At 41.4% G+C, this 27733-nt stretch overlaps 1 protein-coding gene across 7 annotated transcripts in view; it reads left to right on the forward strand.

Annotated features, from left to right (window-relative positions):
• Positions 1–27733, forward strand: part of ANKRD28 (ankyrin repeat domain 28) — a 216101-nt gene that overhangs the window by 49841 nt on the left and 138527 nt on the right. For 2 of the 7 annotated variants that reach the window (XM_053262155.1, XM_053262154.1), the window contains exons 1-2: positions 24120–25576; positions 26468–26551. In XM_053262155.1, coding sequence (XP_053118130.1) covers positions 25460–25576; positions 26468–26551 — 201 coding nt within the window. In that variant the 5' untranslated portion in view covers positions 24120–25459. Of the gene's footprint in view, positions 1–1377; positions 1419–24118; positions 25577–26467; positions 26552–27733 lie in introns of those variants that run through there. The other 5 variants (XM_053262156.1, XM_053262157.1, XM_053262159.1 and 2 more) reach the window with 4 other exon arrangements.

Here is a 27733-nt window from a genome sequence, read left to right on the forward strand (position 1 = left end):
TCACTATTGAAAGCAATCTTGGAGATGTTAATGGTTTGATACTGGGGGGAAATATTGAGGAGAGAAAAATCTGCTGGCAACCCTGCAGTGTCTTTCTAAATCTAGAGATTTGTGTTGATCTAGAAACAGTAGTGATTCAGCCTGCTACCAAACTACTACCAAACATGGGGGTTACTCTATGCTTTCCTGGGATCTACCATCGGTATAGAGTAACTCCCGTTTCGTCACATACTTATATGTCATATAAATCTCTTTAAAAATCAGTTTGCATTCCTAAAGTCTCTAGCTTAGTTTTGATTTCTGCAGCAAGCTTTTATTTTCATATTTGTGTTGTAAGAATGTCGCTGGAATTGCAGTGAGCATGTTATCAATTAATAAAAATCTATACATACCTGCTGATAGGTTGAAGCAGTTTCTGAGCTGTGAGGTCAGAAGTTAATTTCACTAATAGCTAGCTCAAAACTATTTTAGACTTTAAATGTCTTGGCCAGTAAGTTGGCTTTTACATCATAACCATCAAAATTAAGTGAGCACTGCATCATTTAAATAGGAGCATTCAGGGTTGCCTTTACCAGGGAAGAATTTCTTGTTCAGGTTTTTTTAGCTTTATGTTTACTGCTTGATAAAATTTAGGCATAATTTGCATATTTTTATATGAAAATGGCTTCCCCTATTCTCTTGCACCCCAACTTCATCTTGGTCTGGAGCTTGCAGTTTGGAGGGACAAGGAAGATATGAGAAAGAGACAGACAATGTAAAAAATGTGGCAGATGGTATAAATAATGTAGCTTTTGGTGTGAGGTTGAGCTATACCATGGTCCCAGCAAAATTTCTCCAGTCCTCCTCTCATAGCCTTTGACTATCTTGCGTCTTGCAAGTTTTGTGACTATCCTTGAACCATGTGGTACTTACTGATTGAGAGAAAAATGGAAAGGTCTTTTTATTTTGTCTTGCTGGACATTCAGTCAACTGCTTAAACTAACCACCAAAATTGGAGAAAATAGAAACATGTTTTGTGTTCCATTTGTGCTACTCATACTTGGAGCACTTCTTGGGTTTTCACCAAAGCCTCCTTGTATACTATTCAATGTGGAATTCATTGCAGATATTTCTTATTTGCACTACATGGATTTTTAATTTTGATGTTGACTACTCTCTTGTTGACTACCTTAAACTGCAGAATCTAGGCTACATGAGGGTCATGATTATGCTGTTGCAAAGTTGTCTCTGAACAACTAGATTATGAAATAATTCTAACCCTAACCTTTTTTAACTCCATCAGGCAGACTGCTCAATTGGTTGTAAATAAGATCAAATCTTACCATTTTACAAATGGTGCTGCGTTTATACCTGCTACAGTGAGACTTTATACAGCCAAAGTACAGCCTTTGCTCTTATATGGAGCCCAACTGGGACCTGTAAGTAATTTTGCCCTACTGGAGGCTATCCAGACTAAGTTTATTAGATGCATTTTGCAGGTACTGTGTTGTGCTCCAAATGCTGTCATTAGAAGAGAAGTTGGACTTATTAGGCTGGAATCCTTATACTGGTGCTGTATTTTTCGATTTTGGTTAAAATTGAGTTTTGGACAGGTGGGTTTAGCTTCTTTGGCTATGAATGATGGTTTTAATTTGAGCTGGAAACGAGCTGAGTTGTGTAAATTTTCTTTTTTTGACCTCTCCGTAGAGGATTTGCATACTGTAGGAATTGAGCAAGCCAGGAAGTTAGTTAAGCAATGTGTCCTGGATATAGAAGTTCAACAAGAAGGTGCATGGATCAAGCAGGGTTTGTACTTAGGGAGTCAAGCTATTAATCTTAAACCAGCTAAGTACTTTGATGTGGTGCTAGTCCCTAAATTTAGACGAGCCCTCACTTTAGCATGTTTAAATGTTCTTCCTACAGCAGCATTGGATGGCAGGTTTAAGGGAGTTCCGCTATTTTTACGACTTTGCCCATGAGGCAAAGGTGTTATAGAATCCACCTCGCATGTTATTCTTTATTGTGATTTTTATAGTGAACCTCGTTTAAGACTTGTATCTCCTATGTTAGATAATTTGCCTGGCGAGTCTGATGGATTTTATTTAAATGATCTTTTAACTAATGTGCACACTGATATTATCTCTGTTATGGCCAGGTTTTTTAAAATATTATTTGTAAAATACGTACTGGTTTATTGTAAATGTTTGCTGGTCAATGACCGAATAAACTTATCTATCTATCTTTTTTTAATTACATGCATTGAGCATTCTGAAGCATAGTTTAATGTGGCTTATTTTCTATGAACCAAAATTAATTTGATGACCATTTTAGAATTAGGCTCTTAAATATAGATAGAGAAAAATTATCCAGTCTTTGGTAAGACAGACTGTCTAAATTTTTTCAGTTTTTTATGTCAGTTTTCTCATAGATATAATTATTGGAATAGTAAACTAGGTTAGATTTGACATTCAGATTTTGTACCCCAGGGGGCAGTAGACTACTTTATAAAGTGACATTTTCGTTAGCCGGTAAATCCTTGACCAAAGCTTGCTTTTTGATTAACAGTGTTTACATGGATTTATTTAATTATTTATTTATTTTTATTAATGTATTTATTAACACATTTTTATTTCTGTTTGTTTGTTTGTTTGTTTGTTTAACACATTTATATCATTATCAAAGTCTCTAGGTGGTTTACAACAACTAACCAAACCAAAAATTTAGCACGTTTAAAATATATATACAATTTGAAGTTAAAACAATCAATAAAATTCAACTAAGAAACTTCAGCTAAAACTTCAATTAAAAAGCTTGGCTGAAGAGTTGTGTCTTCAGTTGTTTCCTAAAAGCCATTAGGGATGGAGTAGCTCTAAGCTCAGCAGGAAGTATGTTCCACACTTCCAGCCCTGGGACAACTACAGAGAAGGCTCGTCTCTAAGTCACCACCAGACTAGCCAGTGGCACCCTCAGATGAACATCCCCCAATGATCTTATCAGGTGGCAGGGTTCATAACGAAGAAGGCGGTCTTTTAAATACCTTGTGCCCAAGCTGTTAAGGGCTTTATAGGTAATAATGAGCACTTCGTATTTTGCCCGGAAACCTACTGGCAGCCAGTGTAGTTCTTTGAAAACAGATGTGATATGGTTTCTTCGAGACAACCTGGAGAACAATCTGGCAGCATCATTCTGCACCAATTGCAGTTTCCAGACTACACACAAAGGAAGCCCCATATAGAGTGTATTGCAGTAGTCAAGCCTGGAGTGACCAGCATGTGCACCACTGTCTTAAGTTCACACTTTTCTGGGAAAGGATACAGTTGGCGTCTCAGCTGAAGCTGATAAAAAGCACTCCTGGCCACCGCCTCCACCTAAGATATCAAAGAGAGCGTTGGGCCCAGAAGCACTCCCAAATTGCGAACCTGTTCCTTCTGGTGGAGTGTAACCCCATCTAGACCCAGTAGATCTATCCCATCTCTTGAATTGCGACTCCCTACAGTGAGCACCTCCATTCTGTTTGGATTCAGCCTAGTTTATCTCTCATCCAACCCATTACTGCCTCCAGGCAGGTGTTTAGGGAAATTATGCCATTACCTGATGAAACTGACATGGAGAAATAGATTTTGGTGTCATCAGCATACTTCTTCTTCTTCTTCTTCTTCTTCTTCTTCTTCTTCTTCTTCTTCTTCTTCTTATTATTATTATTATTATTATTATTTTTATTTTATTACTATTTGATTTGATTTCTATACCGCCCTTCCAAAAATGGCTCAGGGCAGTTTACACAAAGAAATAATAAATAAATAAGATGGATCCCTGTCCCCAAAGGGCTCACAATCTAAAAGAAATATAGACACCAGCAACAGTCACTGGGAATACTGTGCTGGGGGTGAATAGGGCCAGATACTCTCCCCCTGCTCAAAAAAGAGAATCACCACATTAAAAGGGTGATTAGCAGGGGTACTGACTTAACTGATAGCATCCTATACCAAATCCCCTGATAATCTCTTCCAACAGTTTCATGTAGCTGTTAAAAAAAACATTGGAGACAAAATGGAGCCTTGAGGAACACCATATAAAAACTTTCACTTTGTAGAACAACAGTATTCAAGCATCACCCTCTGAAATCTGCCAGAGATTATGAGCAGAACCAGTGTAGAACAGTGCCTCTTACACCCATCCCCCTCAGACAGTCCAGAAGGATAACATGGTTGATGGTATCAAAAGCCGCTGAGAGATCCAAAAGGACTAACAAAGTCACACTCCCTCTGTCACTTCCTAATTGGAGATCAACCAGCAGGCCAACCAAGGCAGTCTCCATCCCGTAACATGCCGGAAAACCAGTTTGAAATGGTTTTAGGTGATCATAATAGCAGACTAGTACTGGATTACCATGTTCTATGTAAATGCAGTGTGTAGGTGTCTATTGTAAAAACTTGGTTAAATGAAACTTCATACTTAGTAGAAAAACTTGTCTCTACGAGGTCACATATTCCCCACAGTGGGCAACAGCTGCTGTATTTTGTGTGTCGGGTGATGGGGGTGTTTGCTTTTTGTTTTTGGCTTCACCTTACTTAACATGTGTGAGTTCAAAGCATGCACACTCAAAACCTGAATAATTTCAAGGGGGATGGAAGTGGGAAAGGGTAGTAGCTAGATGGCTGGTGGAAGAGAGCAATTAGCTGGAATCTGGTGAAGATTGATTTACTTTTACATTGAGGTCCTTAAATCAGAAACAGAAAAGCCTGATGTAAAGCTTGGTTTCTGAGAAGGTTTTCAGAGATTGCAGTGTAGGTGTTGTCGATATCTTGTGCATTCATCTTCAGAATGTATTTCATTGCCTTACTTCCGTAGACCAAGCTTTCATATTTTTGTGCAGTTTTCCCATCATAAAAAGGCTACAGACAATATACTAATAACTGTTGTCTAGTCCAGTGTTCTCTCTATTTCTCTTCCTTTTGTTTGTGTATGGAATGAGTTTTGTTCTGGTGGCAGTATCAAGGCCATGTGCACGCACATGAATACAGAGTGGGGCCTTTCTGATTCAACCTGAGTGGGGTCTAAACTTAACTGAGTTAATAAAAAATAAATAAATAAAACTTGTGTTCACATGAGCACATCTTAGAGGAAACACTGGCCTAGTCTAATAACTAAAGATTTTATCTGACCATTGTTAAAATTGGTAATCCAAAAACCTACGGTTTAAGATAAGGGTTAAGATGCTTTATATTTTTGCTCGTGCTCTAAAAAGAATAGAAATTGCAAGTTAAGGTGTCCATCTTAATCTCCATGCCATGTAAGTGGTAAATACTTTGTACAGTCTGATATATGATGACGACTTTAGAAATGAGTTTCCATGCACCCACACTTTGCCTTGATCAGAGATGCATCAGGCAGAAATTTATCAGGGGCATCTCTAGGAAGTGATTAGGGAAACTACACCTATTAAATGTCTGCCTGGATGCATCCCCCCCACCCCCAGCCCAATGTCCAACTGAAACACCAAGGCAAAATGTGGGTGACTGGAGCCTCACACATAAGATGTGATGTCTATTAACAAGCAAGTTCAGGTTTCCTGGCAAGTAACAGCAGAAGGCCTGCTCACAAGTAACAATGCAAGGTCCTCATAAGGGCATGGAGTTTATTCACAAGTAAGGTGGGTTCTATTAATGTGTGTAGAGGTTCAAAGCCCTGCTATACAATATAGTATTTGGGTAAAGAACTGTAGTGCTGCATCAAACAGAAAATCATCAGGCATATCTATAGGAAGTTATTGTGGCTGGATTGGGGACCTTTTGCATTTCTAGCTAGACATTTACTATACATGTAGCATTTGCGGGGAGCACTGTGCCCTGTAAAGATGCATCAGGCAGAAATTCATTAAGGGAATCTCTATTAAGTAATTGGGGAAACTGCATTTGTTGCTTTTCTGCCTGGATGCATCCCTCAGTCCAGTGCCCAGCTGAAAGTCAAGGCAAAGTTGTAGGTACATGAAGTCTCGTTTCTAAGTTTCTACAGCTTATATGGCACAGAAGTTAAAATGGGCACCTGAATTTGAAATTCCCATACTTTATAGAGTGTGAATGAAAACTGAAAGCCATCTTCAGATGCTTCTAGTGATCCAAACCAGAAGGGATGCTTCTGGATCCAAACCTCTCCCTGGTATCCCAGGTTGAGGTGGTGGCCAGAGGTGCTTTTTATCAACGTCGGCTGATACACCAGCTGCATCCGTTTCTTGAGATGAAGGACCTCAAAATGTTGGTACATATGCTGGTAACCTCTAGGCTAGATTACTGCAGTGTGCTCTATGTGGGGCTGCCTTTGTATGTAGTCCGGAAACTGCAGTTGGTGCAGAATTCGGCGGCCAGGTTGGTCTCTGGGTCATCTAGGAGAGACCACATTACTCCTGTGTTGAAAGAATGACACTGGTTGCCGATACGTTTCCGGGCTAATAATTAGGAAATACTGAATTGATTCAGGGGAGGGTGGTGGAGCAGGCCTTCCCCCTCTCTCCTGGTGGCAGTGGGGTATGAGCAGGAACGATGATGAGCCCATCCATTTGGGCCAGCATCTCGAAGCAACTGAGAGGCGTGCCTGTGCAGTTGAGATAGTCGCAAGCCCGTGACGCTCCCCTGGACCTGGAGGACCGGACCAGGTCTCCCAGGTCTGGGGGTTAGTGCGCCTCTGATCTCAGCTATTTTTTGGAAGATCTGCACCAAATTTGGAAATGTAATATCTCTTGTAATTTAAATGTTAATTGCAAATAATCAGGTAGACTTGACATATGGCTTTGATTTTATGACCAGTAGAATGTTCAGGGCTTATAATGGTAGAATGTTGAAGCAACTCCTCATCTTAACTATACTGGCACTACTATGCCACTATAATTTCTCTTTGACAATGACAATGTTACACTAGTTCTATGCAAATTGAACATATAGTTTGCCTTTTCAAGTTGAAACTGCATTGGTTTCTGCTGAAAAAAATAAAGTTTAGATCTACACAGTGTCATTCCTGTTTTAAATTGTAATTAGATTCAAACACAATAGTTTACACAATAGTTTCTTAAGAATTAGTCCCTGGGGTGGGGAGCAGGAAATAGTAATTGCCCTTCAAGAGGATTTCCAAGAGACTGCATCCTGTGCATTGCTCTTAAAGTGTATCTGTCTTGGCAGTGCCATAACTTATTCAAAACTCAGTTATTCCTATTTTTAAAGGAATGCCTTTGAACATAATTGTTTTATTGTAGAGTAGTATCTCTGGTAGTCCTCAAAGATAAGAGGGAGGGAATATGCGAAGTGGTATTTCTCAGAGAGTGGCTAGTATAAGTAGTAGAGCATATGACTTCCAGAGGGATGGCCATGTTAATCTATTGTAGGGGGGAAACAGCCAAGAGTCTTGGGCAACTTAAAGACCTGGCAAGAATTATTTCAGGAAGTTTGATGTCTGCTAAGGAAGGAGGTGACATTTGTACAGATTGTGTTGCTGGAGTCAACATAGGAACATAGGAAGCTGCCATATAATGAGTCAGACCGTTGGTCTATCTAGTTCAGCATTGTCTTCACAGACTGGCAGCGGCTTCTCCAAGGTTGCAGGCAGGAATCTCAGCCCTATCTTGGAGATGCCAGGGATGGAACTTGGAACCTTTTACTGTTCCCAGAGTGGCTCCATTCCCTGAGGGGAAAACCTTACAGTGCTCACACGTCTAGTCTCCCATTCAAATGCAGCCAGGGTGGACCCTGCTTAGCTAAGGGAACAAGTCATGTTTGCTTCCACAAGACCAACTCTCCTCCCTGACAAGACCTCCCTATATCATTTTCTATATGAGCCATTGTTTTTCTTTTCTTTTCTCCGCCTGATTTTCTTCTTATTTCCCTTTAAACTTATAGCAACTAAATTTGTGGACTACTCTCCAGAAGATTTTCAGTCACTTGCAGTGTCATAGAAAAGTTAATCTTACTTTTCGCACACAGATATGTATTCGATCAACCACATATGATTTACTATACCTGGGAAAATCTTGATGATATTGAAGAGTCACAATGATTATTTTATTGATTACATACTTTTCCACCATGGAACTTCAAGGCACCTTGTGTTTCCAGGTGGCTTCTCATCCATGCATTGAGCAGACTGAGATCTGCTTAGTTTCAGCAAGGTTGCTACAGAATGTGTCTGTTAAATGGTTTTAGAGCAGGCCTGCTCAACTTAAGCCCCCCAACTGTTTTTAGACTACAGTTCCCATAATCTCCAGCCACAGTGGCCAATAGCCAGGGATTATCAGAGTTGTAGGCCAACATCTGCAGGTGGGCCGAAGTTTAGCAGCCCTGTTTTAGAGACGTGAAAGGTTATTAAATAATGGGTTGGATGCAGACCTTGCACAAAGGGAAGGAAACTGGCATAAGGGGATTTCCTCTGCACAGCAATCTTCTGCAGCTGCTGAAAAGCCTTTCCTGAGGGTTGGGGGACCTACAGGAGGAGGTGCGATGTGGCGTGGCGTGGGGCAGTGGGAGACAGGGAAATTGCTCAACACTGGAAATTGCTCAACACAACCTTTCCTGAGTTGACCTCCGCTCACAGTAACTTCCCCCCACCTCTACAGTCCCCTGTACCACATGCCATCTTTCAGGAGATATTTATCAGGGAACATGGGTTGTTCTGGGGCAAGTGGAGGAGGCAGGAAAGTCCCATTGCACAATCTTTCTGCTGCTAGGCCAGGTCAGGATGTTACCGATTTTTGCAAGATGCCCAATAAGGATTATGTAAGTATCATATTTTGGATTTAATTGCTGAGATCCAAGGAGTTATTTAGGCTTGCACACTGACTCTAGCTTCTGACTCCTGTATTGTACCGTAGTACAAGCTGTTTGAAACTTTCTTGTTAGTTCAAGTTGTATGGAGTCGAGGCTGCTGACTAAGAAGACAAACCTTAAAGCCTTCTCTGGAATAGAGAAGCAGCTTTTTAGATCTTAGTAAAGAAATAAAAAGGTACATGTAATTTTTACTTTACACGTTGGAACACTGGAGCCTGCTGACAATTTTTTGCCCTTCTAATAAAAGCTGTCCTGATCCAGAGTATTACTAGGGAAAAGGGCTATTGTGATTTTACCAGTGGTTGGGAGAATATGCAGAAAAAGAAATAATTAGAGTCTAATGTTCAGTTCTGTTCAATCTGAAATAATGAAACTTAATTTTAAAGCATACCATATGGTGGCTCAGTTATTTTTAAAAACAAAGCAAAGCAACACTGTTTCATCCAGTAACATTCAAATTTCAAGTTTTATTCCTAACATTAAACTACAGTAGTAATTTGGCGAGCACACTAAAATTTATTTTATGGGTTGGAGGAAATAGTAAAGAACAAACCAAGAACATCTGATTGCAGCTGTAATGTGGGCAGTGTCCAGCAAGTAATTTATTCCTCTTCTTTACTAATTTGTAGAACTGTGCTTCATCCCCATTGCTTTAGAGAGCTCAGTTTTTCCCTTTTCATATTGGACCATGCTGGGATTCCCAGCTCTTATTAATCTTCATTCTGCTTCATTCTTAGTGGTATTCTGGAAGAGCTCTCTTCAGCTAGTATAGAAATAAATACTTCTGATGATGAACTTGAATCTCTCTAAGGATTTTTAAATAAATAATGAGGCACCGTGGATCTTATTTAATGATTAACTTTGGCCTTGGCTAGTTTTGCAAAGTCAGGTTGTACAGATGTAGCAATGATGAGTAATTTATGCAGGAGTCAGGAATTTATTTTTTTAAAGGTAGTCATGGCAACTGTAATCCAATTCTTTCACATCCTGTATGCAGTATGACTGTTACTAACCACTAGGGCAACACATACTATTTATAATTTGTTTAGAAGTTATTTCCAAACCTCTTAATGCATATTAAATCTGAATTTTGATTAATGAATTTATTTTGCTAAATCCATAAGACATTTAAACAAAAACATCCAAACAAGCAAACCTAAAACGGAAACTCATGCTGAACCAATAAGAAGAAACAGACTTCTTCCCTCCCCCCTGCTTTGTTGTTCCCCTCTAGTAAAAAATCTTGTAAATCTTTAGAAACTGGCAGTATACATTTATTTTTGGATTGTCTTTTCACAGGGAGCTCTTTGTCAAATAGGCAGCAAATTTGCTTTTGTAGTTTCTGTGACAGAAACTTATTTATGGCAGGGGAAAGGGTGTTTTCTGGAAGCACAATGATGATTCTCACATACATCTACAATAAGTGAATGTACTGGGAATTTCCAGAATGGCAGTAAGAACTAGAGGATATTGTACAAAAGGAAGACCATAATGTGTCTCTTTTCTACCCCCTTTAATCCAAGAAGTCAGAAGATAAAATAATCTTGAAGATATTTCTGTAGTTGCAGTCAGCTGACCTAGCAACACTATTGATAACCCTTAAAAAGCTGGGTGTTAACTGATTTTGCTTGTGTGATCTGTTTTGGAAACTTCTGTGTCATCTATCTCTCTTTAGTTCTAGAATGAAGTGATTGGATTATCTGCAGTATATAGCTGTTTGCCTCTGTTTCTTTGAAATAACATAGCAAGTACATTACTTTGCAAAAGAGGCTAAAGTTGGAAAAGCCCTGCACTTATGTGAGTCATTGCTGAAGATTTTAAATAGTTCTGAGTGTGGTGTATGTCTCCACCCTTCCACAGTCTAGAATAATATGAATCATTTTTTCCCCAGTGTTTCCTAAATAGTTTCAACGGAAGTAGTGTGTATTCCTGTAATAAGTTATGAACTACTGGTGGTTCCCTCCCAAATAATGCTGCTGTGGGATTTTTGGATTTCAGATCTTTGGCTTGATTTAGACATTTTGTAACCCTGGCAACCTATTTAAACCATGAGTATTTTTCTTTGTCTGCTTTCTGTTGCCACAAAGCTATAATAAACTGCTAAATACTGATATATACAAATGCAGACAAATAGTTTATAGCCCTACAAAAAGTAACATGATTTTTTAAATAGTTGAAGATCAGTGTTTTAAATAGCAATTTTCAAAATTAGTTTCATTCTTAAGAATACCTAAGATTAATCAAACTTAAGGATAATCCAAGGATGTTTTTCCCCCCTCACGTAGAGGCGAAGAAAAAAGTCATTAGAGAGAAATAAAATTTGTCTATTAATTTTGAAGGACTTCAGTTGGAGACCAAGCCTTAGTATTAGGTTGGAATAACTCACATTTATGGATCGTCATAAACCTAAATCTTTTTAGTATGTAGCTGTTAATTTTGAGGTTGTGTTTATTGAACTCTTATGATTGTTTGTTTTTATCTCCTTTGCTAAGGATGTGCACGAACTGAGGTGCTGCACAAGGGTACTTGGGACAAGCGCTGCCCCAGCAGGAAGCTGCATGGGGTGGCGGAGAGCAGGTAAGGACCTGCTCTCCTATTTCTTAAAGTTTCCACTTGACGCTCCCCTCCCTGCAGTGCCGAACTGGTTTTCGAACCTCAGTTTATGCACATCCTTATTAACTGCCCTGGGGTTCTAGGATGAAGGGTGGTATGTATAAATAAATAGACAGATAGAGTCACTGTGCATAGAAGTTAGGGGTGTACATGGAACCGCCATGTGTAGTTCAGTTTGAGTTAGAACCGAACTCTAAATGAGACGCCCAGTCCATGAGCCGGCTCGGTTTGAGCTGTCGAACTGTGTCAAACAGGTTCAATTGCCTTGCTTGTAAAGGGGAATCTGGTAAAGATTCCCCATTATAAGCAAAGGGGGATTGCCTATCTAAAAATGAGTTTGGGGGTGGGTGAGGGGGCACCTTACAGGCTCTTGTGGCGGCTACTGTGGTGTTGGCTCTGGTAGCCCTGCTGGTGCCTCCCACTGCACTGCAGGCCAGCAGACAGCTCACTTTCAGCCTCTGCGCATGTGTGGAGGCCATTTACATGACTTCTGTGCATGTGCAGAGGCCATTTATGTTACCACACAAATTGCAGGGGGTAGCACTGGTGGGGTCAAGAGGGGCCACACTTTGGGGACCCGCCACTGTGAGAGCCGGTAAGGTGCCCTCTTGCCCGCCCACCCTGGAACCTGTTTTTAGATAGGCAATCCCCCCTTTGCTTGTAAAGAGGAACTTGGTAAGGAAAATCAGGGCTATTGAGCCAGTCAAACCGGGTAGTCAAGCTGGTCGAACCATTTTGAACTGGACTTGCCTCCACTTTTTGGTGGTTGGTCTGGTTCAAGCTTAAACTGTTTGAACCAGGTTGGTCTGAATCGAACTGGTTCAGCACACCCCTAATAGAAGACTCACAGCAAAGGAAAGATCTAGGAGGAGGCAAGACATGCTTTATCCTCTCTTGCATGCTGATATACTGGAAAGTCCCTTATGTAATGTGTACAGATACACGTCCTATAAATCTACGTTTTCAGACAGCTGTGTCCCCTACCAGATATTGTGCCTGGGGAGAGAGGCAAGAAAGGAGGCACCCATAATGTCGGCTTCCATAGGGACCAGCACTAGCTTGTGAGGAGGGTTCATTAGGGCAGCCCCTCCCCCATTTTTAGTGCTTGCCAATGGGCACTGAAAGACCCGTGTGCCTTGAGAAAAAGATGAGAAAGGAGGTATCCAGGCCAGGAGCTCTTGTCCTCAGTTCCTGAAAACTCCTTCCACAACCTGAGACAACATTGATTTATAAATTGTCCTTAACATGTTTGCTTTTTTAATATTATATGCCTTGGGTGTCTTGGTCAAGACATAAAGGCAGTATTAAAATGCAATAAATAAAACATGTAGGGAGCAGTGGTGCGTACTTTCATACTGAAGTTTTACTGTTGGAACTACTAGATATCTTAGAGAGCGCCTTCTTTTACATGATCCCCACCACACATTAAAGTCATCTGGGGAGGACCGTCTCCAGTTACCACTGGTTCATTTGGTGGTGACTCAGAGGTGGGCCTTCTCTGTAGCTGCTCCCGGGCTGTGGAATGCACTCCCGGGAGAAATTCGTAATGTTAATTCCTTACTGTCCTTCAAGAGAGCCCTTAAAACTCATCTGTTTGGCCTGGCCTTTCAGGGTTTCTAATTAGTTTTAATTGTTTTAATGTTAACCTGGTTTTCAGGGTTTTAATTGTTTTGATAGTTTGTTTTTTAAGATGTTTTTAAATTAATGTTTGTATTTGTATTTCTGTTTTAATTGTTTTTAATGATTTCTGTTTTATTTGTAAACTGCCCTGAGCCAGCTCGGAAGGGCAGTATAAAAATCGAATAAATAAATAAACAGATAGATATGTTTTTGGTCCGGTGCTCACCATCTCTCTATATAATACACTAGGGTCATATGCCCAGCCGCCACCCCTCCTACACCCGGCTAGCCGCTCGGCCGTCGGCCACCCCTCCCCGCCCCGGCTGGCCGCTCGGCCGTCGGCCCCCCTCCCCGCCCCGGCTGGCCGCTCGGCCGTCGGCCCCCCTCCCCGCCCCGGCTGGCCGCTCGGCCGTCGGCCCCCCTCCCCGCCCCGGCTGGCCGCTCGGCCGTCGGCCCCCCCTCCCCGCCCCGGCTGGCCGCTCGGCCGTCGGCCCCCCTCCCCGCCCCGGCTGGCCGCTCGGCCGTCGGCCCCCCTCCCCGCCCCGGCTGGCCGCTCGGCCGTCGGCCCCCCGCCCCGCCCCGGCTGGCCGCTCGGCCGTTGGCCCCAAGGTATGGATATTGCCCTTTTATGTCGTACTTTTGATCAGCCAGTCTCCTTACTGTTGGCAACTCAATTTTATTTATTTATTTATTTATTTATTTATTTATTTATTTATTTATTTATATTTCTACATTTATATTCCACTCTTCCTCTAAGTAGCCCAGAGTGGGGCACATAGTTATGTTTCTCCTCACAACAACCCTGTGAGGTAGGTTAGAAGCAATAGAATGAATGAAGCGATAGATGAAAATTGGTCTGATCCAGTAAGTGTATTCCTGTCTGCATTATGTTCCCTGGTATTCTGGGGCCCCTGCTTTCCAGGAAGGAGTGCTCTGCAAGAAAGTCTAACTAGGAGACAGAAGTTCCAGAATTCTAGCAAATCTGAGTGCACCGTTTTTGTTCTTTTGTAGTGTGAGCCCTACTTTTTGAGCAAGGAAGATATTGGGGTGGGGGTGATTGTGTCGTACATGGAGTGCAAGGACTGTAAGATATTACACACTTAGGTTGAGTTTGAGTATTTTCCAATTGATTTCTATTTCTAAAAGTTGTATAATGGTATGTCTGTTAATCCTTATATGTGAAATAAGGTAAATTCTCAGCAAAAATGTATATGTCAAAACATCACTTTTCTATTTAGATCTCTTAGGCTGTAATCTCAAGTAGCCTAGTAACCAAAAAGAAACACTATTGAACTGTGTATGACATCATTCCTAATAAACATGCTTAGGATCTGGCTTAGTCAAATTTAAGATGAGTATTATATGCTCATTTGATGCTCACTAAAAGCATGCTCCATTCTTCAAAATCCAAGATATATTGTATATCCTCTGTTATGTGGATAAGAGGACAAATACATGTGTGGATTGCTAACTAGCGGAAAGACAGGAAAGAGGGTAGGGATAAACGGAGAGTTTTCACAATGGAGGGAAGTAAGATGTGGGGTCCCTAGGCACCTGTACTGGGACCGGTGCTTTTTAATTTATTCATAAATGATCTAGAAGTAGGGGTAAGCAGAGAGGTGGCCAGATGATACCAAATTGATGATACCAAATGATACCAAATTGTAGATTATACCAAATTCTCTCGGGTAGTGAAATCCAAAACTGATTGTGAGGAGCTCCAAAAGGATCTCTTCAGACTGGGAGAGTGAGTGACAAAATGGCAAATGTGGTTCAGTGTCGCCAAGTGTAAAGTGATTCACATTGGGACGAAAAACCCCAACTTCAAGTATACGTTGATGGGATCTGAGCTGTCGGTGACTGACCAAGAGAGGGATCTTGGGGTCGTGGTGGACAGCTCGTTGAAAGTGTTGACTCAATGTGTGGCAGCTGTGAAAAGTATCAAGTCCATGCTAGGGATCATTAGGAAGGGGATTGAAAATAAAAGTGCTAATATTATAATGCCCGTATACCAAACCTGAGAGAGCATTTCAAAGTCTGGGTGCAGCAACAGAGAAGGCCCTGTCCCACGTGCATGACAACCAAGCCTCCCTTATTGTCGGCACCTGGAGCAGAGCCTCCTCAGATGATCTCGTCAAGCGGATTATGAGGAGCTCCAAAAGCATCTCGCCAAACTGGGGGAGTAGGTGACAAAATGGCAAATGCGGTTCAGTGTCGCCAAGTGTAAAGTGATGCACATTGGGACGAAAAACCCCAATTTCAAGTATATGCTGATGGGATCTGAGCTGTTGATGAGTGACCAGGAGAGGGATCTTGGGGTCGTGGTGGACAGCTTGTTGAAAGTGTTGACTCAATGTGTGGCAGCTGTGAAAAAGGCCAATTCCATGCTAGGGATCATTAGGAAGGGGATTGAAAATAAAACTGCTAATATTATAATGCCCTTATACAAATCTGTGGTGCGGCCACACCTGCAGTACTGTGTATAATTCTGGTCATCACATCTAAAAAATGATATTGTAGAACTGGAAAAGGTGCAGAAGAAGGCAACCAAGATGATCAGGGGCCTAGAGCACCTCCCTTATGAGGCAAGGCTGCAACACCTGGGGCTATTTAGTTTAGAAAAAAGACGACTGCGGGGAGACATGATAGAGGTCTATAAAATCATGCATGGAGTGGAGAAAGTGGATAGAGAGAAATTTTTCTCCTTCTCACATAACACTAGATATGGTTTGGATAACTTCATGGAGGCGAGGTCTATCAGTGGCTACTAGTCAGAGGGCTATAGACCTCCAGCTTCAAAGGCAGGATGCCTCTGAGTACCAGTTGCAGGGGAGTAACAGGAGAGAGGGCATGCCTTCAATTCCTGCCTGTAGGCTTCTAGTGGCATCTGGTGGGCCACTGTGTGAAACAGTATGCTGGACTAGCTGGGCCTTTGGCCTGATCCAGCAGTTCTTATGTTCTTTTCTGTCTTACAATATGATGCCTCTCCAATAATACTGTATTTGTCTTCATTCTTCAGCTTTGTGCTAAATGTTTTTGGAAATTTCTCTTTAAGTAATCAGGTCTGTGAAGCAAAGCACTTAACGACTAACAAGAAGGAAACCTTGCGGTGGGCATAGCAGATATTGCTTTATTTATCTATTTTGGAATAAGCCTAGTTTCTTCAGACACAGTATCAATGGTCTGGTATTAAAACTAATTTTCAGAGAGTGCTTTGTCTTCTCTTCTCAGCTGCTGAATGGTGAGTCTAGCCCTTTTTGCTTCCAGAGTCATATGACTGGAGGCAGAGATGTTCTTTTGCTCAGATAATGGTGGTGGCTGATTTTTACTGTCTGGTGGCAGCCCCTCATACCTCCTGGGATGCTGCTCTGGAGGGCCTCTGACTGTTGTGCATGGCATAGAAAGCTGCAGTTGAAAGGGTAGAACTGAAAAGTCTTTATGTGTGAGCGGAATCAATCTCACCCTTCTCTGAATTCTAGCCACATTCAACAAATTTATAATATACCATTTAAAGGAAAGCAAATTGTGTGCATGTTACATGTTTCACACTTTGGGTTGTACTTTCTAACTTGGTTTGGACAGGTTTTGGCCCCTTGCCTTCACATTTGGCTTCTTCATTGAAAGGAATAACATTATACCTGAAAGAGCCCCACAGTATAATAAAGTAAGTAGTAGCAGTCTTCTGAGAAGCAGGACCTTGAAACTGTACGGATGTGGGAAGCAAAATGGGTGAAAGAGACTCCTTGGATAGAGTTGAGGAAGGTATCAAGAAAGAAATTCACTCAAGCTTAGGGAAGGTAGAGATAGGATTCTTTCATCTGATTGGATGTTATAACTGCTGTTACTAACAGTAATGACTGGATGACGTTTTTCTTTCCTCCCTAAAAGAGGAAATGTATGTATGTTATGTTCCATATGGCATATGGGTGTAGTATGTCATTTGCTAATTATATTTTCACATGGGTTGGTTGAAGCAGAATATCAATTTAAATTCCTAGGTACTGCCAGGCAGCGTAGAACTGATCATTTTTAGTCCTCTGGTCACCAAATGTGCTGTATTCATCCAGTTATTAAGTTAAAAGCACCCCACCCCCATTAAATGTTAAAACCTAGGTGGCTGCATTAAGCATGACATTAACTGCAGTGTTAAAAAAAGAGCAGAACAACAAGGAACTAATTGAGGACAACAGTACCTCATAGTGTTAATTTCAAATAATGGTTTGCAGGGTATAATGTACCCCATCATTTTTTAAATATACAACAACATTAAACATAAACAGCATTGAAATGAACATAACATACATCTGCTGAACCAAGTTAACATAACTTGTGCATCAGTTATCAGACTTCACTACTGTGTGACTTGGGTATACAAACAATTTGCATGCAGCACAGAGCTGCTGTGACTTCCAATCACCTGTGCACCTTCCCCCATTTCTAAAGATGCAATCAGGTCACTTGAATCTCTCTCCATCCCCCACAAACTCTGGTAAAGAGCTATCCTCCAAGAATACCTTGGCAAGTTTTTTTTCTCTGCAAGCTGTTCTGCCATGTTTACTTTGCTTGTCAGAAGCCAAAGTAAATGCAAGAGCTGCAGCAGTAGCAGCAGGAATATGAAAGCCCTTCTGCATTTATATCTGTGGCTTACTGGACAAATAAGTTCTGGTTTCTGTTTCTTTGAAATAAGCTTTGATATGCCCCTTCAAGTGCATAATATCCTGGTGTTTTTTATTTCTCGAGCCAAGGTGGTTTCAGAAGGCTTGATAGTTGAACCCAAGCCTCATCCTGGCACTTTGCCTACAGGTAATATTTATGGAAACAGGTTGCAAGGGACATCTGAAGGTTCTTGATTGAGAGGTACTGTTAAATCTGGCCACCTATGGAGATGAGGCTGCAAGTTGCATGCAGACATTTGGGGTCAAAATATCCTCAACAGAATGATTAGGTATTGTTCAACATTAACTGTGATGAAAATAGCTGTGGCGATGGTTCACAAATAAGGTTCTAGTAAAGTAAAGTTGTGCCGTTGAGTCAGTGTCGACTCCTGGCAACCACAGAGCCATGTGGTCTTCTTTGTTAGAATTCAGGAGGGTTTTACCATTGCCATCTCCCTCACAGTATGAGATGATGCCTTTCAGCCTCTTCCTATATTGCTGCTGCCCAATATAGGTGTTTCCATATGTTTTGCTGGGAAACATACCAGTGGGGATTCGAACCAGCAACCTCTGCTCCCTAGGCAAGTTACTTCCCCACTGCGCCATTAGGTGGCTATGGAGAGAAGTACCCCCACAAACTGTTCATAGTGATATTTGTGTTTGTACAAAAATGACCCAAAGAAAACAGACAAAAGGCTATATTTTCAAGGCAATGTGACCCTTTCTCACAACAAATGGAAAGAACATGTTCTGGTCTTCATGTAAAGAATGGGATACATAAAGCCAGAGGAGGCTGGCTACCTGCTGCAATGGGAGCCAGCCTCTCTGCCAGCCTCTCTGAGAACAAGAGATGTTTGAGACAGGAGAAGTGTCCTAATTTATTTTTCATTTGAGAGCCCTTTTGGGATAGGGAACAGTACTTTCTTCTCCTATATGAATCTTCTTTTTGTTGAAAAACGGTATATACATATTTTAAATGCATATAATTAAAACTGCAAACATTTCTATATTTGAAGGTATCTTACAACAAGATTTAAAACTGAAAGTGTTCTAATTTTTTTTACATCATTTAAATCATTCCTTAATAAATAAGGGCTACTTTAAAAATCTGCAGTTACCAAAATGTTTCTGTTGGTAATGACTTAAGCAAGACAAGGAATTAAGATAATCCTGTGATTTTTATATTGAAGCAATTGTGACACTGTTAGAAGCCATTATCCAGGAGTGCACAACTTAAATGCTGCAGTAGGCCAGAACCAACCATGACTTGATATTCAGGGGCCAAGGCCAATTTTCAGCACATTAATTATTGCATTGAAATCAATCATTAAAATGTTAATGAAACTGAGGGGGCAGAAGGTTGGAGTTGGGGAGGGGGAAGGTGAGGGGAAAGAGGGATGGTGTCAGTGAGCTCTGGCTTAGGGTTCAGGGCCATCCGATCTCAAACAGCAAACTGCAGTGAGCCATGGTGCTCTTCAGCATCAGCAGGACAGGCCAAGAATTCTTCAAGGCTCCTGTTGTTGCTTCAGGATATTCCTACCTGCAGAAAAGTCCCCGCGGGCCAGATCCAGCCCCTGGGTCTTATATTTTGCAGACCTGCCATTTATTTTATTTACTCTTACCTCAGTTTTTCACCATCTGCCAAGAGAGTAACAATTCAGGCTAGTTGGCGAGTTCCTCTTGTATTGTATTTTCTATAACCAAAAGGAAGCAGACATTATCTTCTTTTTAAGATATATTCTCTCTCTCCGTTCACTTCCCCCCCCTCCGCCCGCTCCGGTTTCCTTCCCCTTGAGAAAGCCCTGGCTGTTCTGTGTTGGTTTATGGCCATGAAAACTACATTTGAATGGGAGACCACATGTGATCACTGTAATATATCCCCCTTAGGAGATGGGGCTGCTCTGGGAAGACCATCTTCTTACTTGCATGCCAAAGGTTCCAAGTTCCCTCTCTGGCATCTCCAAGATAAGGCTGAGAGAGACTCCAGCCTGCAACCTTGGAGAAGCTGCTGTTAGACTGTGTAGACAATACTGAGCTAGATGGACCAGTGGCCTGACTCTGTATATGGCAGCTGCCTGTGCTCCCTTCCTTGGAGGCCACCAGTTTGTTTACTCTGTGTTTGGGAAGCCCATGTTGCACAAGCCTGAGTGTACTGTCAGAACTTTGCTAAGCAGGCAGGCTGAAACAGGGTCGCCAGGCTGCGAGCCATGGATTCCTCCAAAGACCATCCTCAGAGATTGCTTCCCACCACAGAGCTTGCAGGTGCTGAACCTCAAGCCTTTTTAGTTGAGTGTGCCTCAGCAGCTCCCAAACTCCAGGCAGCTCCACAGCCCGCTCCCTCTACGGAGCTTGTTAGCCCAGCTCCTTCAGGACAAGCAGGTTTGGCTGTTACATGGGTAGCTTCAACCCCTGCTGGGCCCTTGCCCACAAAGGTCCCATCCTTCAAATCCAAGCCCAAGGATTTGTGCCCTTCTCAGGATGGCTTTGATATCCTCCACTTCCTCAATGCAGAGGAAACCTGTTGTCTCCAATGGGGAGGGCCTGCCTTTCCCCGGTCAAAAAGAATTCAACCGCCTTCCCACTTGGAACCGGGGCTCGACATACTTATGATTCCTTTGATGATGTCTACTCACAGTACTCTTGCTCCCCTGAACGCTATGCTTTTTGCTTTGCAGCTCATGGATACTGCTACAATGATTTCTGTGTCTTAGACCGCTACCATTGCCTACGTCATTACTCGGACCGCCCTGTTTCTTGTAGTAGGATCTACTTCTCAAGATAGCACTCCAGACCTCGCTCTCCATGACATCGCCACGCTACGCACATGCCCTCCAGACACCATTCCCTGTATGTCAGATGTCACTCCCTCCCTCCTCTGCACCCGACCCAGGAGGGCAGGCAGAGAGCTGCTATCACATTGTCTAGCCCTGCCAATGCATTGCTCACTATTGCACTGCTGCCAGCACCACTACCCAGTGTAGCACCCTCCTGCTCCATCAACACAGCCAGGTTGCCCAAGGCTCAGTACCCGCCTGTTATTCTGGACATTGTGGACCCCATCCCGCCTGACCAAACTCTCCAATCCTCGACTTCAGAATTGGACATGGAAGGCGAGTTGGATGGGCCGGATGTGGCCCTGGGCTCCATGCAACCCAACTAGTTTGAGTATGTGAAACCTCCATTGCCCTCAGAGGATCTCCATTCCTTCAGTGAACAAGTTTCAAGAATGGCTACAGCCCAGGATCTCCAAGTGCAGGTCTTATGGCCAGCACTCAGAATTGACTAAAGGGCCTGAGCAAAGCCATTTTCACCAGTGAAAAGCTATTTTGTGCAGCCTTGTGTGAGACTATATTTTTGCTGAGAACAGCACTTGTTGATGTGCACTCTACACATGGCCTTCTCTCCCAGTCAAAACAAGACTGAGCATGAGATCATTAGCACTTGACTTCTTGTTTTAAATTGGGAGGAGGGAAAGCGAGACCCTTTAACTAAGGCATGAAACAGTGTGTTGAGGCAGAAGGGGAAAGAACTGTGTGGATACAGATGTGGATTGGAAATACCTAAGATGGAGAAGTCAACCTGGAAAGCTGTTTAATAGGTCCTCAGGGGGAGAAAGCAGTCTATTCCGAGGTGTGCCCTTTTGTATTTTTGTTCAGTGTGCTTATTTGCTACAGTTTTTTGCAACTGAAGACCTCAGCTCAAGTGTAAGGCCAAGTCAATCCTTGGCCTAGCTGCAGCGTAGGACCAGAGGCATTCACTTTGTTGGGTGAGAGATCCCCAGGCTGTGGGGGACACCACAAATAGACCTATTTGAGAGCTCTGAGAACCATCAGTGCCAGCAGTTCTGCACAAGAGCAAGAATCAGCAAGGGGTCTCTCAGAAATGCTTTTGCAATCCACTGGAACACACACTACTCTTACCTGTTCCCTCCAATCCTGTTGATTCCTTGGGTCCTCAGAAGACACAAAGAGGCATGACACAATGCTTATTGATTGCACCCTTGTGGCTGAGACGTCATTGATTCTCTTGCCTTCTACGTCTTTCACAGGTGAACTTCCTTATTCTCCCCACTGTCTGAATCTTCTAACACAATATCGCCTCCCTGCACTTAATGGCCTGGAAGATCTGTCCATGTGGCCACCAGATATTGTAACTGTTTCCTCAGCATTCAGAAATCCATCCACTCTTAAATCCTGTGTGGCTAAGTGGAAATGGTTCTTACACTTCATCCAATGTCAGGATCTGACTTTGCCCCCCTTACCTATTTGTTGGAACTCAATAAGTCAGGTCTTTGTATGACTTCCATTAGAGTCGGTTTGGCAGTCATCACTGCATACTGGTCTAATCAGGATTATTTTCTTTATTTCAGAAACCAGAAGTAAAACGTTTCTTGAAAGGCCTGGCCCACCTCTACCTGGATCCCCTACAGTCTCCCCAATGTGGGACCTCCTGCTGGTCCTCGCCAGCTTGATGATGAAGCATTTCAAGCATATGACTACCTGCGATCTCCACTTGCTCACCTTCAAGATTGTATTCCTAAAAACAATCACTTCTGCCTAGAAGGTTATTGAGCTTCGAGCTCTTTCTTGTGATCCCGCTTACCTGAATTTTCATGCTGACAAGGTTATTCTCCATCCGGATAGTTCCTTCCTCCAGAAGAATGTCTCAGCTGATAACTCTGACTTCTTTCCCAATCATTCTACCAACAATGAGAGACACTTGCATACCCTCGACTGTTGCAGGGTCCTAGCCTTTTAATTTATAGGACTGTGTCATTCAGAAACTCACCTTTCTTCTTCATCAACTACGGAGAACTGGACAGAGGGCACCAAGCCTCCTCTTAATTAATCTCCAACTGGATCGTCCACATCATTATTCTGGCATACCAGCTAGCAGGCATTAAACTCCCCTTATCTGCCAAAGCACATTCTACCTGTGCTGTAGCTACTTCTACCACCTTCAACAGAGGACTGCCATTGGACTTGATTTGCCGAGCTGCAACATGGGCTATGTCTTCCTCCTTTGTCATGCATTATGCCTTGGATATTCAAGCTAAGAGAGAGGCTGCCTTCGGGCATGCTATTTTGCAAGCCATCCTCTCCTAACTCCTGATTTCCATTCCCTGTCTTTACCTTTTGAGTGTCTCTGTTGCCCATCCTCCAATGATGAAAGCTTACAATGTGCCCATCTGTGTGATGGGCAGAGACCACCCAGAAGAACTTTGGTTGCTTACCTGTAACTGGGGTTCTCCTGGTGGTCATCTGTAGATTTACACACACACACACACACACACACACACATCCTCCCCACCACAGAGCATGTCTCGTAGCCTGCAGACTTCATAACTGAGGAGGTAAGGGTTGTCATGTGACCTCATGGGTACTGCAGGTGGGGTCTACTAATCAGGTCAGACAGTCCTCACAGGACCCAAACCAGGAGCAGGCTGACATTAGAGCATTACATTGCAAAGTTGCAAAGGAACCACTGGGCCAAGTTGGCCGAGAGTCTACTAATCAGGAGAGAAAAAGAGGAAGCTTGCCAACTCCTGGTTAGGCCTTCACTCTACAGTTGAAGCCCATCTGTGTGAATGGACAGATGACCACCAGAAGAACCCCAGTTACAGGTAAGCAACCAAAGATCCTGAATGCATAATGTGAACCAAAGTCCATAGGAATAAATGGGATTAACTTGCAAGGAAATCTGTTGAGGGTTCAGTCAAGGTTTAATCAAGAATCTTGAAAAATGTTAGATTACTGAGTAGAAACAGGGGGGGAAATTGGAATTAGGAAAGCAGCATTTCCAATGGTTCGAGTACATGATGCATTTATATAACGCACCCACAGATCACTGCTGCCACTCTGCCATTTCAAACCAAAGTTTATATATTCAGATTATTGGAATACTTTTCTTTAAGACTCCATTTTTCTTAGTGTGTCTGAGGGTCCTAAGCTTGTGTGTGTGTTGTGTATGTATACCTCTTACAATAAACCATTACCAGTTTCTGGTAAATAGCTGTCAGTTTAATATAGTAGACGATGTCTAATGTTTTCTCTCCCTGCCCCCCGCCCCCCAGTTTATAAAAACTTTCATCTGAAAAGCTTCATGCCTCAGAGGGTTAATGCAGATTATTCTCAGAATACAGTAACATATGAAAGCAGTTAAAGGTTTGGAATTGTTTATTTTCCTACATTGTTAGTCAGCAGTGCCAGTATACTAGCTTCTTTGTGGCTTTTAGTGGAAAATGTTAAGGGCTCAACAGAATTTTTACGTTTGAACTGCATTAGTCACACAAAACTGGCATGGATCTCCTAACAGTGAGGGCTGCCCAAAAGCTGCTTTTTTCCCTCCCCCATCACAGGAAGTTGCATCCAGAGCAGTAGCTCAGTTCTTTGGTAAGTGTAACATGTGAGCATTACTAGGCATTTCATCCTGCGGGTCTGCAGTCTGTGCTATTTAGACTATTGCTCGGTTGGAATACTGCTGCGGTGCGATTTTGTGTCCTGTTAATGTGTTCCATAATGACTTATTAAGGCACTAGGTTTTTATGCTGCTTGCAATACCATCTACTGCACCAGAAATTTTAAATTGATGACAGAAATCGGATAAAGTGAGCATTCAACCTGAAGAACTACCCGATTGGCAATAGACACAGATCTTCAAATAAAGAAGTTGGCTGAAAGATGATGCGTGGAACCTGATTTCCACCCCTCCTTTTTTTTTTTTTTTTTTAAAACCTTGGTCTGAATGAAGGCTATAATGGGAGCTCTATTCATTCAGGGATCAAAAGAAGCACTCGGGTGATGGACTACTGCAGGAAAAGTCTAAAGCAATAATTCAAGTGTTTGTGCTTTGGTGTTTTGCTGAAGCATTTGTCGTTATCGGCATTTATGCCTTGCGTGTTCCCTGTTGAAGCAGCTAGAGCAAAGGCTTGATGATGGAAAACAAATGTCCTGTATTGCATTTATGACTGATGGCGCAAAGCATTCCATGTTACTGTCTGTTGGGGAATCTGGATTGAACAAGCAATATTATTATTTGAGTCTCATTGTCCTTTGTTGTCTGACTCATCACATGTAAATGTACTGCAGCTTAGCTGTACATTGCAGCGATTTTTACATGGAGATGAAATGTCAGCCTTGGAGTGCTGAATAGCTGCTGAGAAATAGATGTTTTTTTGCGTGGTGGATTTCTGACATGAAGACAAATAAAATTGCTAGCTGCAGTATGATTATGACCTGGAACGGTTGGGACAGTCATGTATGCCTTTTTCGGTAGAAATCCTGGGACTGTTAACAACTGACCTTGCAGGAGTGGGGAGAGCTGTGATCATCTCTGCCAGAGCAATTGTTTCTTGTTTCATTCTATACAGAATGGTGTCCTGTCATCTGTAACAATGATTTTACTGTTTAGATAAATCTCTTCTGTAGAAATTAAACAAAAGCAAATTAGTTGGTAAAAGCACAGAATTTCTATGCTTATACTGTTGTAATTTCTACTACAGTATTGATTGAACAGAGAATATTTTAGTAGGTTGAGTGCTATAAAGCAATAGAAGAACTATTTTGTAGGTTGTTTTTTTTCAACTTCATTAGCTGAACATGTCAGGTTATTGAGTTTGGCAAAGAAAATATAATTAGGTTATGTTCCTTAAAGATTTCAAAACACAGCTGTAGTGTTTGCAAATTATGGTTAAGAGGAAAAGAACTTTCTGTGCTCTCTGGGCTATCATCAGAACAACTCGGCTGTTACAAATCTAGTTTTTTTCTCCTTAAAACGGATCGAATGAGTCGAGTGTGTATTGTTGTTCTGGAGGAGGTGGAAGATGAATCTCCCACATTTATTTCCAAACTGCCTCAGGAAAGCATCTCTCTTCATCCTTTACCTTCAGGACAGGTCTTGGTAAGAGGTTCTTGCTAAATATGTCCTTTTTGCAATTATGGTTCAAGTCTCTAATAAGACTTCATAACATTTCTGAATATGAAAACTGTAGCTGGGATTTTGTTGAGATAGTGAACATAATGATATATCTTCACTTCTGTGTTTAATCATATGAATGAAAGAAACTTTGTAGTTGACTTTTCCTAAGGAGTGTTCTATTGACTGTCTTCAAAAATAGTGCATTTTCCAGTGAACTGTTCTTACCCACATAAATTTATTTTTGCAGTTATCCACTATGTGTTGTTTTCAGAGTTCATATAGTATAATCTGTAGTGTAAAGCAAGTTAGATTCCATTCTTAAAATATGGGAACCATAAGTCATGTGACAAATGTGGGGTTGTTATTTCACCCACATCTTTGAATAGTCTTAGAAATGGGTTGTTTAATTTTGTGAAATGGTTTGCTGTGGTTTGCTATGGTGATATGCTTTTAAAAGTTTGGTGGTTAGCACATCCTGATATTTTTAGAAATAGATGTGTTCATCATCGCTAGATCATTTTAGATGCACTGCACTTCCTTATTGTCTATCTGATTACATTAAAATGTTTAATCGCTTTTCTAATTTGTTGGAAGGCAATATCTTATGTGTTCTTCAAAACGTAACCAGTCAATATCAAGGAGTTTTCCCTTTCTAGTACTATGCATTACTTGTTCTACTCTTTTCTTTTTACCTGGTATTGATAATTAGTGTCTTGTTTATGTTGAGGAACATTTGAAAGAAGTTTAGGAAATTAATTTCTAAATAATTTTTTAAATGGCATCAAATGTGTTGGTTACTCCAGGATGTAAAAATCAAATCTGAATGGTAAAAGTTTTGAAACTGAAGTGCCCTCTCTGTTTGTTATATTTCAGCCGTCACTTGTTCAAGCTATATTTAATGGGGACCCTGATGAAGTTCGTGCACTAATTTTTAAGAAAGAAGATGTCAACTTCCAGGTAAAACCCTCCAAACCTTTATTCTTACACATAGATTTCACTTTAATTGTGTTCTTTTTTATAATTTGAAATTCTTTAGGAACATTGTTGATCCTACTACTCCTTTTTTCTGTGTCAGATTGTAGCTATATTTCTTGTTGAAGAAATGTTGTCTTGTCATTTTCTTGTTCAAGAAATCTCTTGTTAAAGTTTCTAAGAGGTTGTAATCATTATAGATATATTGAACTACAACAACAAACAAACCACCTCAAACATGGCTTCTCTCCTGCCCAACCCCCAATACAAATAAACTTATTCAGCCATTGATGAACCTTACTTAGGCCCATCATCCATGTTGAAATTCCATCCCGTCATCACACACCCCATTGTAGTTTCATGGATCTTATATAATTATTGTTTTGTTTTTTTAATCTTATTAGAAAAAATGTTTTGATGCTATTATGTGATCTTCATATGTGTTTAGTATATCTTTACATATATATTTTCTCGAATAGTATGACACTTTTACTGGTACTATATGTTGTTTTTTAACATATTCAGCTCTCTTGTGTATGTTTCCTTTTTAATGAAATAACCTGCATTGCATCCATGGTGTGTGATTAGGTTCACACTATCCTCCTTAGCTTTGTTTACCATACATATGCATGGTAGTTGGTACTGGAATATGGTTGTGATAGATTTGGATCACAAAGTTTATCAACATCTATTAGGTAACCATTTCTTTTAATTAGTAGGAATAAATGCTGTAGACCTGTGTGTGAAAGTTTGTGTGTGAATATTTAGTGGATTTTTTAAAAAAGAGGTTTTAGGAAATAGCTTGCTCTGTTAAATATGTAAGTGAACTTTATAATTCAGGAAGACTCTTGTGTTGTCAATCTAAAACAGCAATGGTTGCAATAGCCTTAGGTCCATAGTGTTTCGTGAATCATCGAATAAAACATTCATGTTTAGGGTTATGGGATTTTAAAGAAATAGTTGGAAATGAATTTGTATTCATCTCTCTATATAACTGCTCAAAGGTCTTTGTCTTTTTTTAAAAGCCTACATACCAGAGTTTTCTGCTAAATGTCCATTCTTTATACAGTACTATCCTTCTGAGTTTGTAATATACAGGCGTTTGTTATGTCAATGAGTGTGTTAAGTATTGCAAGCTTTGGATCATATGATGTTGGAGTAAATGTT

This window comes from Hemicordylus capensis, chromosome 6, assembly GCF_027244095.1.
Source record: "Hemicordylus capensis ecotype Gifberg chromosome 6, rHemCap1.1.pri, whole genome shotgun sequence".
Lineage (NCBI taxonomy): Eukaryota > Metazoa > Chordata > Lepidosauria > Squamata > Cordylidae > Hemicordylus > Hemicordylus capensis.